The 19,318-nt window shown below is 39.9% G+C and overlaps 1 protein-coding gene across 4 annotated transcripts in view; it reads right to left on the bottom strand.

Annotated features, from left to right (window-relative positions):
• STK32A (serine/threonine kinase 32A) overlaps nucleotides 1-19,318 on the bottom strand; it is a 154,288-nt gene that overhangs the window by 36,986 nt on the left and 97,984 nt on the right. For all 4 annotated transcript variants that reach the window (XM_008954481.6, XM_055112762.3, XM_055112761.3 and 1 more), the window contains 2 exons: nucleotides 8,935-8,972; nucleotides 809-898 (listed from right to left, as the gene is read on the bottom strand). In XM_008954481.6, the coding sequence (XP_008952729.1) occupies nucleotides 809-898; nucleotides 8,935-8,972 (128 nt within the window). The remainder of the gene's footprint in view (nucleotides 1-808; nucleotides 899-8,934; nucleotides 8,973-19,318) is intronic.

The raw sequence follows: 19,318 nt of genomic DNA, 5'->3' as shown, positions 1-19,318 counted from the left end.
AGCTCTATGTATGTAATGCAGTATTATGTAAATAATGGTTAAAATAATACTTTGCCACTTATTATCATTTTGCTTATTACTGTTTCCTACTTCTTTGTTTGTTTGTTTGTTTGTTTTGAGATGAAATCTCGCTTTGTCGCCAGGCTGGAGTGCAATGGCGCGATCTCGACTCACTGCAACTTCCGCCTCCCAGATTCAAGCGATTCTCCTGCCTCAGCCTCCTGAGTAGCTGGGACTACAGGCGCATGCTACCACACCCAGCTAATTTTTGTATTTTTAGTGGAGACAGGGTTTCACCATGTTGGCCAGGATGGTCTCAATCTTTTGACCTCATGATCTGCCTACTTCGGCCTCCCAAAGTGCTGGGATTACAGGCGTGAGCCACCATGCCCAGCCTTGTTTGGTTCTTTTTTTTTTATAAATCTGCTCCCACTAGAATGTAAGCTCCAGGATCTGAAGACCTTGTCTGTGTTGCTTTCTACAGGGTCACCGGCATCTGAAACAGTGCTAAGCACACAGAGACAGTTAGTAGGGATTTATTGAATTAGTTAATATTTTTGTTAGGAAGTGGGTACAAACGGTCTTCCTTGACACATGAAGTAAGTTTTCAAAATGTAATCAATGGTCCTTTCCTATCAAAGTCATCTTGGGTGCTTGCTAGTGGAGAAGACCCATGAAATCAGAAGCTCCACAGGTAAAGTCAGAGAGGAACTTACCAGTTCTAGCTGCAAATCCCCACAGATGATTCCACCTGTAATAAATGGTATTTACAGGAAAGAAAAAAAAAAGACACTCATGAAACCCATACCCATGTAAGGCTTGGTGCCAGCCATGGTGGTAATCTGTGTCTCCCTGGGCAGCATCGCAGCAATGTTGAAATCTGTGATGTGCACGTGCCCTGCAGAGAGAGAAGAACCACACAGAAAGTTAAGTCCCATTCAACCCAGTGGCACAATCATGCTTCTAACTGAAAACACCCAATTAGTCTGTTAATTCTTGTAGGCCAGTTGCAGTCCATCCTCAAGGCCGATATGGTCTTAAACCAACAATTCTCCATTTCATGATATGCAATGATTAGTCTCTGATTGTAAGCCTGTAGTTCAGCCTCAGAAAGTTTTACCCTTAGTAGTTAAGAATTTGTGGTCAGGTAATTCTAGTTAGGCATCTTTTGTCTGTTGGTGACATTTTAAGTTACTTTAGCCTATGAATACTATGAAGGAGACAGCCAAGAGATACTCAAAGTATCACGTTTCCAAACATCCCTTATGGGATTATTTTTTTTAAAGAGGCAAATAGGCTGGGCGTGGTGGCTCACCCCTGTAATCCTAGCACTTTGGAAGGCTGAGGTGGGCAGATCACTTGAGGTCAGGAGTTCGAGACCAGCCTGGCCAAAATGGTGAAACCCTGTCTCTACTAAAAACAAAAAATAAAAAATTAGCTGGGCGTGGTGATGGGTGCCTGTAATCCCAGCTACTTGGGAGGCTGAGGCAGGAGAATCACATGAACCTGGGAGGCAGAGGTTGCAGTGAGCTGAGATCACACCACTGCACTCCAGCCTGGGTGACAGAGTGAGACTATCTCAAAAAAAAAAAAAAAAAAAAAAAAAAAAAAAAAAAAAAAGAAAAGAAAAGTAAGAGGCAAATATTATTACTACAAAACTGGCATGAATATGGATACAAATATTTATTTCCTAGCCAAGAAAGCATCCCTTTTCTCCAAGTTTTTCTAAAATATTTTTGTACATATTTTTTGTCTGATAGTTCAGGTTGGCCTCATCAGTTCCCGGCAAAATAACTGTTATCAAGGGATAGCGGGGGGCGGGGTTTAACTTTAGGTTTTTTTTTAATTTAATTTAATTTTTTTTTTTGAGGTGGAGTCTCACTCTGTTGCCAGGCTGGAATGTCATGGTGTGCTCTCGGCTCACTGCAATCTCCGCCTCCCGGGTTCAAGTGATTCTCCTGCCTCAGCCTCCCGAGTTGCTGGGATTACAGGCATGCACAACCATGCTCAGCTAATTTTTGTATTTTTAGTAGAGATGGGATTTCACCATGTTGGTCAGGGTGTTCTACGATCTCCTGACCTCGTGATCTGCTTGCCTCGGCCTCTGAAAGTGTTGGGATTACAGGCGTGAGCCACCGCGCCCGGCCAATCAACTTCATTTTTAAAGGGATTCTATAAAGAGCACTAGACTGGGAGCCAGGAGGCCTGGGTTCTGCCTTGAACTCAGCCTCTAACACATAGTAGACTTTAAGTCCTTTTCCAAGGTGGATCTAAATTTTCCTTTACATAAAAAAAGAAGGGGTAGACTAAATGATCTCTAGGGTCTCTCTCAGCTTTAACACTGAAAGCAATATAGTGTGGGTCTAATACTTATATGTGGCAGGGAACACACTCTATGAGGTGCTCTAGGGTCCCTGCATTTACAGCTAAAGGGAAGAAAAGGGCCGTGCCAAAAGCTCAGGCAGACAAGCCTATTATGTTAGCTGTTGGCATGACAGTCATCTGCTTTCAGAGAATCTTGAAGTGTTGGCATTTCCATTTACATGTGTCTGTGGTTTTGATGAGACACAGCTGTAATTGGAGGGTATGTCATCAGATTCTTCCAGGGCCCACAGTCCACAAGCCCTGTATCAAACTTCATTGTCTGCTCCCTGATAGTATCCAGCCTGCTGCTAAGCATAAATCCCACTGCCTTTATTACCAGGATTTTATTTTGTGCAGAAAGTGTTTTGGCTTTGTTTATGTGATGGTATTTCAGTAAAGTAAAGGTAGCACTCATCTAAAAAAAAGTAGCCACTCATTCTTGCCGGAGTGGCACCAATGCCTGATTTCAATAACTTTATCACAGCATAGGTTGTCTCTGTTTTTTCTTTTTCTCTTTCTCCCCATGGGTCCTGCTCATAGCGTTGGATCAGTGATTCACAAAGTTTAATACAAATCAGGTGAGTCTGGAGACTGTGGTGAAGAGCCTGTTTCTTGGAGTCAGACTGCTTGGCTTCAAGTCTAGGTTCTACCACTAACTAGCTGTGTTACCTTGAAAACGTCACTTATCCTCTCTGTAAAGTTGGAAAGATAATCATAGTCTTCTCAAGAGGTTATTGGAAATATTAAATGAAAGAATGATTACAGGAGACTTAGCACAGCATTTGGCAAGAAGTAAGCGTTTAATTGTTGATATCCGTCATTATCAGAAACTTCAGTGTAGTTTTGCAAAATACATGTGCCTGGGCTTCGGTCTCCTGAAACTCCAATTCAGTGGGACTTGTAGGAGAGCCAGGTATCTGTATTAAAAACAACAAATTCCACAGGTGATTCAGATGAGCAGCCAGACATGCAACTGTCTACTTTAGTCTGCATAGATTTCCAAGCTGACTCAGCTACAAGATTATCTATGCTCACGTAGAAGTGGAAGGTAGAGAAGGTTTTAGAGCCAATTGGTTCCTACAATGTAGTGCCCAGATCAGCAGCATCAGCATCACCTGGGAACTTGTTAGATATGCAGATTCTTACGCCCCGTCCCCCCTCAACTCTATTATAACAAATCAGAAACTCTGTGGGTTGGGCGCCAATATTTAAATAAGCCTTCCAGGTGATTATGAGACCTAATAAAGTTTGAGATTACAGTTTTAAAAGAGGGCCTGGCTTAGCAGAACATCTCAACTCTGGTGAGTACTCATTACACGTCAGTTGAAAGAATGTTGAATATTTTCCTTTTAAATGCTGTTTACACTTGCATGATTCAGTTTTCAAAATGTTGTCGCACAAAATTTCTCCTTTAGCCTAGTGAGGTGGGCCCTATTTTATATATGAGTCATTTATGGCTAGGTTCAAAAGACTCAAAAGTTACAGAGCTGGAGTTAAGACCTAGAATTTTGTCTACAATCCCTTTGTCAGGCTATGAATCTACCAAAAACTTTGTGTGCTGTATCACAAGATCAAAGAACTGAATAACCTAAAACAGTTAATTTCGGATTGGCTCAGAGTTCTAGTCCACTTCCAGGATGCCTATTTAAGGAGAGGGAGAAATTATTTGAGGGTCAGGTTCTACTGGATCTTGTAACCTGGTGCTTCTGAGCTAAACAATGAAGGCAGAACTTCACAGAGTGCTGGTCCTAAGCCTTAGTCCCAGGTCCGGCTACAGCCATGACTTGCTTCTCCTTACCATGGTGACCTATCTGCTAGGTTCCCTTCTGTGTTTTGAAAATGAAATTTGACTGCTGGATCACAGGAAAGGGTTCAGTCTCCTGCTGACTGAAGGACACAGGAATTGCCTTGGGAATGAAGGACTTCTCTGGCTTTTTTCATTAGCCCAGGCCTTGAGTGAGCCTTAGAGCAGAGTTTCTCAACCTCAGCACCATTGAAATATTGGACCTGAAAATTTTTTGTAGTGCGAACTGTCCTGTGCATTGCAGGATGCATGCTAGCATCCCGGCCTCTACCCACCAGCTGCTGATATCACCTCCCAACCCTGGCTGGAATCCTGATAATCAAAAATGTCTCCAGAAATTACCAAATGTCCTCTGCAGGGAGAAGGAATAGAGCAAAATTACACCCAGTTGAGAATCACTACTTTAGTGAAAAGTTTTTCAGGTGCAAGCCTCAGAACTTCCTAATTTACCACTCTAGGAGAGGGTTTCTGCCTTTTCTTTTTGCCTCTGTTGCTTGGGACAGAGGATCATATAAAAAATCTGAATTCATCTTATGATGCCATTGAATTCAGCCATCATTGTTGTCATCATTTACACTCTTTCTTGCTGCTCCTGTGCACAGCCTGAGGATCTCTTTCATCAACGCAGTGCTCTAGGGCACCATAACTAATCGGTTGGCACTGCTCCCAACTTTTAAGTCTCTGCTACTTGCAGGTGTTTAGAATATGTGCCCCACATTTTTCTGAGATGCTTGCTGAAAATGCATATCCTTAGGTACTACCTAGGGAGTAATTAAATGGGGATAAGTTACTGTATTCTACACTGCATGTTGTTTTAAAAGGACACTGTCTACTTCATCTTTTGGTACATTTTGAGACTCTGCAATGAAAAGGCTGTTAAGATGGCAGCTTCAGTTTTTTCTCACCTCCTACACTGAGTTTTTGCCTCTATTCCTTGTAACAGGATGGTATTAAGAAACCTAAGTGACAGATGATGACATAATTGTCATTTTCTCTGATATGTCAGGCAGACATTACTGTTCCTCTGGTTGTAGCATTTCCTGAATAAGAAAAATACAAGAATTTTAGACACTATGGAACTGATAGAATTGGATGGGGTACTTAAATTGGTAGGAAATGAAAATATACATTAGGATAGTGGGTCAGGAGTCACCCAAGACCTAATGCCATCTTGCTCTGAACTAGTAAATGGGACATTTGGGGAGAACAGTACAGATGTGCTCTAAGTTAAAAACATTTTTAAGGCAAATTCTGATGTACAAGAAATATTCACACAGTGGATTTCCCATTTTACAATTGGCTCCTTTAAATGTCAATCTTTTCAGATGAATATAAAGAATATGAGTCAGTAAGAATAAAATTTCTGCCTGTTACTGAATCGTGTTGCATTAAAATGTAAGCAGCATGGTGTGATACACAGCTCACTTGTAGGGATGTGCATAGGGGGCACCAGAGAGATAGGTGATTACCCTTCACAGTGGCTACAATTTCCACATAAGAGGCCCAAGCGACAGCCCATCAGGGATGAAATATTATAAATGGAGATGGAGAAGGCAAATGAGGTCTTCAAATATGAGCTCCACATGGAAAGTCACACCAGCAGACACTCTAAAAGGCAGGCATTGATTTGTGATTCAGCTGATTCTCACAAGATCAGCTCTACATAACGAGCTGGGGAGAGGTGAACAACAGGAATTTGTTCATTGAAAAGTGGTTAGTTATGTTCCTTGAGTAATGTCTGAGAGTCCTACTTTTTCAGAATCTGAACAAACCAAGTAAATAACTTCAAAAAAATTATTATCTCCAGAAAGAGATCCCTAAGGCAATGTTTAGAAAATGGCTCTCAGTCTTTTTTGTTTGCTCACTTCTGTACCATTCATACACAATCCTTCCCAAAGCAATTGATTTTCAAGTTGAGTTCAGGGTAGGAATATAATACAGAAAAGCCTCTTCTTAATTCACTGACCAAATTTTAAAAAGTCTTGAGAATGAAAGCAGTCATTGTAAATAAGACACCAGGTAATAGGGGCAGACTGAGACTCTCTCTCTCTGGCACACTGGAATGATGGCTTGTATTCTGTAGGCAACAGAGCCCCAGCTCCACCAAGAATAAAATGTCATGACTGCACCCTTGCCCCCTGCACACATGAAAGACAGCAGAATGTACATGGAAAGTGTAGTTACCTGAGGATGAAGGGATAAACAAAATGGTTTAAACACAAGATCTAAGAATTAGACAAGCAGAATATTTGGTATATCACTTCTTAAATCAAAATAATTATTTGGGAAAGACAACTTTTACAGATTCTATCTGGTAGAGATTTGGTACGTATTAGGTATGTGTCAGCATAGACAAAGAAACATAAAACAAGATGAAGCAGTCCCAGCTTCCTTTCCAAGGAAAGAAAGCCATGACTGCCTCAGAAGAATTGTACTAATATTAGACTTTTATTGAGTGATTTCTTTGTGACAGTCATTGCATCAAGTACTTCACACGTATCAGGTCAGTCTTTACAATGACCCTAGTTAAGTATTCTTTTGATCCCTGTAAGATTTCTTTTGTAAGTAAGATTTTTTTTCTAAGTAAGTATTCTTTTGATCCCTGGAAAAACTAAGACAAAGTTTAGGCAACTTGTCAAAGCTCTCAGGGCTAGGAAATGAGTAAAGTGTGTTTTGAATGAAGGCAATCTGGCTCCAGAAGTCACATTCTTAACCACACTGTTACACAATTAATCTTTCACAAGGGTAGTCTCTAAAGGTGGTTAAACTTGAAGATTAATTGATTTCTTCACGTTTTTCCTCATCTGCAATGACCAAGTCACCAAGAAAATGAGGAGGAGGAAGAAGTTGACTGAAGGAGAACAGGATGCCTTAATGATAGAAGTAGGGTGAAGCCATGGATGAGACCTGGGATGAAAACACTGTTCTCTGAAGGGAGGATAAAGCTGGGAAAGTGTTGGATTGATAGGACCTATATGCCTTCATTTAAGGCCTTTATAAATGGTGGAACAGCAGAAATCATGCACAAAGGCACCCAGCTGAGGGAGCAAGTGAGGACTCAATCCTAACTTGGGTTCTCCTTGGTGGGCCATGTGCTGTCAGGAAGCTGTGGTGGGCAGGGGGAGCACTTCTCCCTAAGTTGCACAAAGGTGGCCTCTATAGGCTAGAAGAGAAGCCAGTGGTAATTGTTTTTCCCCCAACAAGAAACAGGGTCTCTCTGTGCTGCCCAGGCTGGATTCAAACTCCTGGGCTCAAGGGATCCTCCTGCCTCAGCCTCCCAAGTAGCTGATACTACAGGTGCCTGCCACTGTACCTAGCTCTGGATAGCTGGTATTTTAAAGAAAGTCACCTTCATGCTAAATCTCACCATTGCTCACATTTCTGAGAATCAGAGACCCTGTTTTCAAATGTCAGAAGCAGTAAAGGTAAGGAAGAAATAAGGCATTGGAAGAAAGTGGAAAAAATCTTTTTGGACAGTCCATAAATAAGTAATGACACTGAGCTTTGAAATTAGAGGCCATTACCAGTGTTTCTTAGCCCCCTGAGCACAGGTGGGATCAGGCAAATCAGGCTCAAAACTAGGTAAATAAATAATGAGCAATAGATGGTACTTGGAGTTTCAGTTCCACTTGCAAATCCTTTTTGTAAAAATTGAATAAGGAGCTTTTAAGATCTAGGACTCTCCTCATCTAGCAGCCTTCTAAAGACATAACAAAGATCTTATTGACACTGTTAACATTTATAACATACAGTTTTTGTGCCCTGCAGATCTTCCCTGATATTCTAATAAATCCAAATATACACAAAAATAAATATTAGGAAGAAATCGTACACATTTAATCATCATGGGCAAAAGCTTATTCTAGAGGGTGTAATCAGTAGTTCTTGAAATTCAGTATTCACTTATCACCATCTTGATTATTGCCATATCCCTATATCACAAATCTAGATAACACATATACTTTTATCTTTTTTATGTTTTTCTTTAACTGATTTTTCTCAAACTGAAATTTTTAAACAGAAAACTTGATATCTTTTCTGAGATACATTGGTACATACTAGTTATGTGCCAGCATAGACAAAGCCGCATAAAACAAGATGAAGCAGTTCCAGCTTCCTTTCCAAGGGGAGAAACCCATGACCACCTCATAAAAATTGTACCAATATTAGACTTCTATTGAGTGATTTCTTCGTGACAGTCACTGCATCAAGTAGTTTACATGTATTAGGTCAGTCTTTACAATGACCCTCAAATGTAAGAATTCTTCTGTGATATTAAGTAAAGGTAAAAACCAATTTGCAAATGTAAAACCAATTTGCCTTTTATAAGAAGGAATGCATAAAAGTAGATGCAATGAGAACAAAATAATGTCATTAATATCTAGGTAGATGCTATTGCTGGCCAAATGCTCTCAGCTTGAGGCCTTCTGTATCATTATAAAAAATAGGTGATTGCGTGTTATATTAAGGCCAGCTAACACTAAAAAGTTGTGATGGTTTTCTTGAAGAAATATAGTAGTGGAAGAAAATTGAGTAGACTATGATTTTCTCATTAGGTAAATTCAATGTGATTTAAGGGTGTATTGTTGTACTATAACCTGCCATAAGTAATAAAGTTCCCCCATATTGTCTATGAGGAGTTTGTACGTAGAGCTCGAATGAATAGAACAAAATACCTTTTTCATGTGTAATACCCCTCTGCTGGAAACAATCAACTTTTCTACATGCATGTCATGTACTTGATTGCAAACAAATCACTCACTTACCATGTTCATCAAGTAAAATATTGTCAGGCTTCATATCCCTAGAGGAGTAAAAAGAAAAAAGAAAGTTGCTCACAATAAAACTAACAGAACTAAGGGGTAGGGGCAAAAATTGCTTAAGAAAGCTAACTAGAGTTGAAACAGTGTACTAGCTTCTCAATACTCATCTTCTCATTCAATTCTCACAGTAAATTTATGAGACAGAAAATCCCCAATTTTTAAATCAGAAAACTGAAGCTTAACCCAAGGTCACAGAGCTAGTAAATGGAAGAACTGGGTTCTGAACCAAGGCCTCTCTCATTCAAAAACTCAGACTCTAAACTTCCTATAGCATGTTGTATCTAAGCATGTAGATATTGGTCCATCGGATCATATAAAGCATTTACATTGCCATAAAGTAATGTTAGTAGTATTAAGCATCATTTTCTTGTGTAACTCTAGAATTACACAGATGATGTGAATTTAAAGACTATAAATGGGAAAAATATGGTTGACAATGTAGTTATATAACCACCCCCTGTCTCCTTTTGCCTCCTCACATCCACACCTGCTGTTGCTTTGCCTAAATTAGAGTCCTCTCACCAGTGCGCTCAGACAACACAGATTCACCCTTAACCCCACAGCTCAGATGCCACTTCCTGCAGGAAGCCTTCTTGATTTTTCATTTCTGGGTCAAATCCCCCCTAATCCCATACATTCTGACCACATGGGATACTTCTTCCACCATAACATTTATCACAGTTTATCACACACTTGGTTCTGTTTATGGATATGGGACTTGTTACTCATTAATATTTTTAAGTAAAGAGTAAGCTGACAGACTTGGTCTGTCAAAGATTAAGGTATTTTTATTCTAGCAGCATGAAAGCCATTTGACTAGGCTGAGAATGTGTTCCCAAAACCTGTTTCAGAATTTCTTCCCTAATGGATTCTATGAATTTATGCTGAAGGGCTTTAATGGTACATTAGGGAAAGGCAGTAAAAATCTGAGAGTGGAAAAGTGAGGGCTGTTATAAAGTACAATGTGATTTTTTGCTTCGGGAGTGTTCCTTACTATAATATTCACCAAGGCTTTGCAAACTCTATCATTCTATCCTCCAAGTATTAACCACCAGACTACTCCCTTCATTGGAAGAAGGTGGGTTTTGTGCTCTCCTATGAATTTTTTTTTACTTTGCTATTTTAATTTTTTCAGTCATTTTAAACCAAAAATTGTGTGTTTAAAGTGGCCAACATGATACTTTGATATAGCAAATTTCTGGTATATAATACAATGTTACTAACTATAGTTATCTTGCTGTACATCAGTGTGTAAAAGACTGGTCCAAATCTTTTCACTAACTACCCCAGGATTAATAATTAAATAACTATAGGCCTTATAACATCCTAAAAAAAATTCTTGCCAGGCACAGTGGTGTGTACTTATAGTCCCAGCCACTCAGGAGGTGGAAGAGGGATATCACCTGAGCCCAGGAGTTTGAGGCTGCATTGCACAACTGTGCCCTAACTAGCCATTGCACTCCAGCCTGGGCAACAAAGCAAAATCCCTACTCAAAAAATTTTTCTAATTTCTGCAAGATTTCCAAGTGGATCATGATGTCAGGGATGGTTTCTTGATTAATATCATATTCTATCCCAGTGCCTCATGGTCAGTAAATGAAGAACTTAATGACACCCAGAGAAATTCCAGTGCACTCAAGAAGGCTGATCCTAACAGTATATACAGAGCACTGTGCACACCATCAAATACTCTCTGCACCATAAAGCTAGAGATAAACCAGGTGTCGGGCTCTTTCCACCTCTTTCAGATCTGCATCCAATGAGTATCAGGTACTGTTTGCCAGGTGAGAAAGAGGCCCAGAGGAGCCCTACCAAAGATGGATGAGAGTTGAGAGAGGCAAGATCAGTATCAAATTTCTTGGCCTGAATTTATGAGGACTTACTGGGAGAAATTAATTGCTGTGGATTTGACATTTTATGAGCTTTCTGTTAAATCCCTGAGCACCATTTTTCTTATTTATAGAATCCATACATCATTGTGTTAACTACTTTTCCCAGAAACTACTTTGAAACTTAATATTACAGAGATCAGAGAGGGAACAATTAGTTTAATGTGATTACTTCTTAATTAAATCTTGTATTCATTTATTCATCAGATATTTACCTACTCTGGTAAGTCACTGTAGTAAGATACAGAAAACCTAAAGATAAATGAGACATAGTTCCCTCGGGATGGAGAGGATGAGAAAGCTTCGTACAGAACCATGACATAGAATGGGAAAGGGGTATTTTTACCACAAATTCAGAGAAAGAATATGAGAAAAATTTAAGAAAAATGTATAAGAGAAAGTGGATTTGTAAACATAAAAATAAGTTATCTAAACTTAGATTCTAACTATATAGTTTCTCCAAAATATAATAGGGTAACATCTAATTCACTACAGGGTAAATTGCAGTATGGAAGGTTGTTTATTCACATACCAGGAGAGAGAAAATGAAAAGAAACTTAGTGTGCTCTATTAAAACTCCTACTAGAGCAAGTTGAGATTTTCTAGTTCTAAATTTTAGCATCACTTCTTTACCTTTGCAGTCTTCTCAAGTAAAAATAAATATGAAATAACTTACAAAATGTTTCTTTCATTGACAGTAGTCTATAATATATTTTTACTTAGTGGCTAATAAGCCTGGATATGCTTCAGAATCAACTGGGGAGATTTGAACAGTGTGGATTCTCTTATCAGGGGCATTCAGACCAGAGTGACTCTGTCTTGAATAGGTGAGATAGGAATTTAATAATCAGCAGGACTGTTTTTGCAAGGTACAGGTCACAAAGACCCCACTGATAGAAATAAGATGCAGTGAAGAAGCTGGCCAAAACCAAGATGGTGACAAAAGTGATCTCTGGTCATCCTCACTGCTCATTATACACTAATTATAATACATGAGCATGCTAAAAGACACTCTCACTAGCACCATGACAGTTTACAAATGCCTTGGCAACGTCTGGAAGCTACCTATATGGTCTAAAATGGGGAGGAAACCTCAGTTCTGGGAATTCCCCAAAGTCTTAACTCATTTCAGCAATAACTCAAAAGTCCACAGTCCAATGTCTCATCTAAGACAAGGCAAGTCCCTTCTGCCTATGAGCCTGTAAAATCAAAAGCAAGTTAGTTACTTCTTAGATACAATGGGGTTACAGGCAGTGGGTAAATACACTCATTCCAAATAAGAGGAATTGGCCAAAACAAAGTGGCTACAGGCCTCATGCAAGTCTGAAATCCAGCAGGGCAGTATAATCTTAAAGCTCCAAAATAATCTTTGACTCCATGTCTCACATCCAGGTCACGCTGATGTAACATGTGGGCTCCCACAACCTTGGGCAGCTCCACCTCTGTGGCTTTCCAGGGTGCAGCCCCCTTCCTGGCTGCGTTCACTGGCTGGCATTGCATGTCTGCAGCTTTTCCAGGCACATGGTGCAAACTGTTGGTGGAGCTACCATTCTGGTGTCTGGAAGATGGTGACCTTCTTCTCACAGCTCCACTAGGTGGTGCCCTAGTGGGAACTCTGTGTGTGGGTTCCCACCCCATATTTCCCTTCCACACTGCCCTAGCAGAGGTTCTCCATAAGGGCTCTGCCCATGTAGCACAACTCTGTCTGGACATCCAGGCATTTCCATACATCCTCTGAAATCCAGGCAGAGGTTCCCAAACCTCAGTTCTTGACTTCTGTGCATCCACAGGCCCAACACCATGTGTAAGCCACCAAGGCTTGCCGCTTACACCCTCTGAAGCAATGGTCTGAACTGTATGTTGGCCCCTTTAGAAACAGCTGGGATGCAGGGCAGCAAGTCCTGAGACTACAAAAGCAGCAAGGCCCTGGGCCCAGCCCATGAAACCATTTTTCCTCCCAGGACTCAGGGCTTGTGATAGAAGGGGCTACCTCTGACATGCCCTGGAGACATTTTCTCCATCGTCTTGGCCATTAACATTTTCCTCCTCATTACTGATGCAAATTTCCGCAGCCAGTTTGAATTTCTCCCCAGAAAATAGGTTTTTCTTTTCTATTCCATCATCAGGCTATAAATTTTCTGAACTTTTATTCCCTGCTTTTCTTTTAAACATGAGTTCTAATTCCAAACCATATCTTTGTGAATGAATAAAACTAAATGTTTTTAAGAGCACCCACGTCACCTCTTGAATGCTTTGCTGTTTAGAAATTTCTTCCACCAGATACCCTAAATTATCTCTCTCAGGTTCAAAGTTACACAGATCTCTATGGCAGGGGAAAAATGTCACCAGTCTCTTTGCTAAAGCACAGCAGGAATCACTTTTGCTCTAGTTCCCGGTAAGTTCCTTATCTCCACATGAGGCCACCTCAGCCTGGACTTTTTCATTCATATCACTATCAGCATTTTGGTCAAAGCCATTCAACAAGTCTCTAGGAAGTTCCACACTTTCCTGCACTTTCCTATCTTCTTCTGAGCCCTCCAAACTGTTCCAACCCCTGCCTGTTACCCAGTTCCAAAGTTGCTTCCACATTTTTGGGTATCTTTACAGCAGTGCTCCACTCCTCATACCAACTGGCTTTATTAGTTTATTCTCACACTGCTAATAAAGACATACCCAAGACTGGGTAATTTATAAAGAAAAAGAGGTTTAACAGACTCACAGTTCCACATGGCTGGGGAGCCCTCACAATCATGGCAGAAGGTGATGGAGAAGCAAAGGCACCTCTTACGTGGAGGCAGGCAAGAGACCATGTGCAGGGGAATTGCCCTTTATAAAACCATCATATCTCATGAGACTCACCCACTATCACAAGAACAGCATTGGAAAAACCCACCCCCATGACTCAATTAACTCCTACTGCATTCTTCCTATGACAAATGGAGATTATGGGAACTACAATTCTAGATGAGATTTGGATGGGGACACAGCCAAAACACATCCATATCATAAGCAGATAGCTAATGATGAATTCCCTCTTACTTGTTATTTATTATTCTTGGTGACTTCAGTGTCTACATGAATGCTCCATCTAACACCCTGGCCTCTCAGTTCCTTGACTTGCCTCCAGTAATCTTTTCATCCGTCCCACACCAATAGTTTCCTTATTCTCACTTCCTTAATCATCTCCTTTTCATAACTACAGCCTAGCCCCTGACTAGCATTTATCCAATACAATTTCCAAGCATTAGCATTTATCCAATACAATTTCCAAACTGGCATATCTATCACACTAAGACCACCAATTATTGACCTTGTCACTTTTTCTTTATACATCAAAACTCATATCCTCAATTCCTGCCCATAGTTCGCTTTTAACATTCTTTGTAAGAATGCTTCATTCTCTCAACCCCCAACCCCCAACCCCCACTAGGATGTAAGTTCTAAGTGAAAGGACTTCTTTTCTGTATTGTTCAATGCAGCAGCCCCTGGACTCATAAAAGTACCCAAGAATAAAGTAGGTGCTCGAGTAACTATTTGTCATAAAAATGAATGAATCCCAGGTTTCTCAAATTGTTGGAATACTAAGCCCTGCATGTCTTTTTCCCCTAAGAAGAGAAGAGAAAACAAAACAAAGCAAAACAACCAATCCCCACCCCCAAAACAACCCAAACAAACCCTGTGTGCCAGATGCGCCACATTTACCATTGGCCAACTAAGAAACTTGACTTTCCAGTAAGTGTATGTGTAAGTATTAGAGTAAGAGTAATAAATAAGAAGTGATTTATGCCTGTTACGAGCCTATGATTTTAGAGGGACTATGGAATTTTGGGGGTGATAAAGGGAAATTCTAGGATGCATACTTTGGAAATTCTTCATTGCATCTTGGTTTGATTAAATAAAAAAGAGCCATGTCCTGCTGAACCAGCTGATTCCAGCTGAGAACTATAAATAGCAGAGTGGAAATACAATGCTCCTTGTGGCAGGATCCAAGGAGGAATTGATGTATCTACTCTTCTCACTTGAATGACTTTACAAGACATTAGCAAGGTTAACAGGCTAATTACATCCCTTCATTGCGCCTCCCCTGGAGTCAAGTTGCTCACCCTGCAATCCTATACCGGTACATGTACATGAAAATAGCAAACAAGGAAATCGGTATATCGAAACCAAAATCAACTCCTTCAGTGTCCCATGGCCTTTTGATGGTCCATAGTTTGTATTTAATTCTTTGCCACATAACAGTCTCTCAGATTGGGCCATCGCCAAGTTCTGGAGAGGGGAAAAATATTATACATATAATTCTGTAACATATTATTTAGGGTGTCACAGATGGGCTATTGGTCTCAAAAAACAGACCCATGTTAAGAACAAGTGAGGGAAAATTATAAGGAAAAACAGTTTGGAATAGGGGGCAGAAGTGAAAGGCTGTCAGGGTTAGATGATTAAAGACTAGGTATCATCCTCCTAAGATTGTACCTCACAATCTTTGGTTGTAATCCCAGTCACTCATTATGTAATCTTGGACAAATGATCTAAACTCTCTAGAGCTTAGCATACTGAAGTTTACTGAAATATAGTGGGCATATACAGCACAGTCATCCTTTCATCAGAAGGGATGCTGATGGAAGCCCAGGAGCAGTGCCCTGAAGGACCTCTCCTGGGCCAGGAGTTAGCACTTCAGTTGCTGGGTCAAGGGAGGGAAGGGGTGGGGGATGAGGGGGAGATTGGAAAAGGGGCTGGAGTAGCAGCAAAGCTTAGGCATGACCTCTTCATCAGCCAATACACTGAAATACAACTGATAGGGCCAGACCAGTGTATGCAGATTAAACATGAGCCCTGTATAGGCTATACTGTGTGCAGTATATGAGTGTGTATGTATATATATGTGTACATATACACACTTCACATATATATGCTTTAGGTTGCATGAGTATATTAGTATAGTACTTAGTAATGTTGGTAATAGTCTCAAACACAAATGGTCCTATCCAACCCCAGGGATTTCTAGGTTGATTTGGGAAGCAGTAGACAGTGGAGGTTTAAGAGCATTAATTCTGTAGTCAAATGACCAAGGCTCAAATCTCGACTGTGCAGCTTACTAATGGTCATTTTGATTGCCTTTCTAATACGCATTCTTCATTCTCTTAATCATCATTTCAGTTTTCAACTGGGTATTTTCACTTCTCTGTAACACACACATTCACGCACACATGCGCGCACACACACACGCGCACGCACGCACGCACACACACACACATACACACACACACACACACTGTATTTTGTGTGCTTTGGGAAACCTACTCCACCCTGACTGTAGGGAAGGATTATGTGAGTCAGGCCTAAGTAGGAGTTATCCCATCCCACAGGCCCTGTTATTGGTTCAGGGATGGGCTGATGACCCAATTTAAGCCACTGAGTATCAGAAAGAATTATGTTCTGGGCTTCTGAGGAAAAAGCTTCCTTGCTGTCCTGGGGAAAGTTTTGAGAAGGAGTGTGATTCTTTAGATTTAAAGAATTTAGCATGGAGCCCTGGGCAGCAGGCAGCTTTCTTGCAATCACATGGAGGAACAAGCTGAGGATGAAGTGGCCACATGGAAAGGAGAGAAGAGAGTGAAAGAAACCAGCTAGTTGGTGATACTGCTGAATTGTTGAATCAAGATACCCTCCAAGTCCAGCACACATCTGGATTTTCTGATTTTATAAGATAATAAATCTCTTTTATTGTTTAAACCATTATGAGGTTTTCTGTTGGGACCAAAACCATGTCGGTAATAGAACTTTCTGAGACTCAGCCCTCCACATCTGTAACTGAGGACAATAATCATATCTACTTTATAGAGTTGTAATGATTTAGTTAAATGGTACATGTAAAACTCATAGTATAGTAATCCCCCCTTATCTGCAGTTTTCCTTTTTACCCACAGTCAACTGTGGTTCAAAAATAGGTAAGTACGGTACAATCAGATGCTTTGAGAGAGGGACTGCATTCACATACTTTTACTCCGCATATTGTTATAATTGTTCTATTATTAGTTATTGTTAATCTCTTACTCTATGAATCAAACTTTACCATAGGTATGTACAAAGGGGAAAAAACGTAGTATATATGGGTTTGGAAATATCTGCGGTTTCAGGTATCCACTGGGGGTCTTGAATGTATCCCTCATGCATCAAGGGGGACTACTGTGTAGTATCTGGTGCACAGTAATTATTCAACTAACTTCCAGAAAACATTGAAAGAATAATTAGGAAGTGTCCAGTGTAAGAAGAGCTAGATAGTGAGAAACTGATAAGCTGAGGATGCTAAATGATGAATCGATGTTTTCAATTATCATTGAACCATTGTGACAGCATCATGATGCTAAGTTTCATTTATTGCAATATTTGAGAAACCAGGCTAAGCCCTTTTTATACTTTATTCCACACTATCCTCAAACAACCTTATGAACTAGGTACAATTATTATCCCTATTTCATAGATGGGACCACAGTGGCACACAAATCTGATGTAAGTATTCCACTGTTATTCATGATTATGGAAAAAGTTAGGACTCCATGTTTATCTGATACCAGGGTTAATATTCAAAACACTTAAAAATGGCACAAACACAAATCAGAATGGGACATGGACCAGTAAGAATGGACGCCATCCATAAATTACTAGTACAACAGTACTAATGGGTGGTGACTGAATGGAAGCCCTGCCTGACTGTACGCGTAGTAAAACTCCAATAGGCAGCAACAGAACTATGAGGCTAATTGTAAATCAAGAGAAGAACTTTCTAAGGTTACGCATGTCTGAAAATGAACTACTTTATGTGGTAGTGACTATCCCATCCCTGAGGTATAACGATTCCTTGTTAGGGAGACTGCAGAAGAAATTCTGCCTTTAGATGAAGGTAGAGCTTGTCAGTCTCCAAATTACTCCTCACCTCTAATTTCCTATGGTTTTGTAATGGCCCATAGTTGTTTCACAATTATCTGGAAAATCGCAGTGTGGCTTCCATTTATTAAGCACTCCTGATTTTACAAGCATTATAATAGGAGCTGTTCATATTTTTCCTGCTTTCTTATATATAATGTTATTATACCTATTTAACAAAATTTAAAGAAATTCAGTTTATTAATTTGCCTAAAGTCACACAGCTCACTAATTGATCCCTGATGTAACTATTCCAAAGCCTCTTAATCTCTCTACCATACCACACTCTGCTTTTTAGTAAGATTATTGTTCTTTCTTAATGTTTGCATTATATAAGAATGTGTAATGTTTTGGGTGATGATGTATCCTGGAGTATGAGAAGGAACAGTAAGTTTTTCCCACAGCTTATTGCAAAGAAGATAACTCAAAGCAAATGGGTATAATAAATTAATATAAATGAGTAGCTAGAATTTATTGAATGTTTTTATTTAAGACTGTATATTCATTAGAATATATCATCACTACAGCCTGTGAAGTATGTATAGCTATCTTCATTTTACTGATAAAACAGATGAGGTTCAGAGGTGCTGAGTGTCTTGCCCAAGTTGCCCCACTGGTAACTGGCAGAGCCACTACATAACTCAAGTGCTGCTGTTCGTTGCTGGTAATAAACACCATGCAAATAGCCTCTCTGTCAGCATGTGAATATCACAGTGGAAAACTGCATAACAAGATTTGAGCAAATAAAATATCTTCATATTTTGTCTTAAAAGGATATAAAACTATATGCATTATATATATCTATACCATCGTACAGATGCTCCCAACTTGCAATGGGTTACGCCCTGATAAACCCATTGTAAGCTGAAAATGTATAAGTCAAAAATGTGTCTACTTCACCTAACCTACCAAACATCATAGCTCTAAGAGGACTAAAACCATAGTTTTATATTTCAAAGCTCTATTCAGAGCTCTGTGTCCAACATGCATAATTGATCAATATTATGTGTTACATGACTAAACCTGAAAGAATAAAGCTTAAGCTTTATATTATAATGTATTCTGGGCAAAGTAAAATTTAACTTGGACCAAATCACAGGTTGCATATTAACGAAGCCATTAACCTTATAGAAATTATTAAAAGCTCTGCCAGTCTAGTTAAATGTTAACCTGCACACAGACAGTTCTCTTTGCTTTTTCACATGGATTTTCACAAATGGGTGGCTTTGTATGAGAAACACAATTGCAAAGCCCTTTTGAAACTGCTTGATGCATGCAACACAAAGAAGGCAGATTCTCCTGTTTTCACAATGTGTAATTCATGCTCATTCATTATTCGGTAGCTCGGGAGCAGGTGCTGAATAGAACACATCAACCTAATACCCTCATTACTGCACTGCCGTTTTGTTTTGAGGCTCAAGTGGCCCTTCTGCTACCAGAGTTAGAAAAAGAGAACATTTGCAAGGGCTTGTGGTCTACTGAAAAGAAGATTTACCAAAACAAAAAGAAAGGGC

The sequence above is a fragment of the Pan paniscus genome, chromosome 4, assembly GCF_029289425.2.
Source record: "Pan paniscus chromosome 4, NHGRI_mPanPan1-v2.0_pri, whole genome shotgun sequence".
In the NCBI taxonomy this organism is placed as follows: Eukaryota; Metazoa; Chordata; class Mammalia; order Primates; family Hominidae; genus Pan; species Pan paniscus.
The sequence above is the reverse complement of the archived record's forward strand: the minus strand, read 5'-3'. Positions and strand labels throughout refer to the sequence as shown.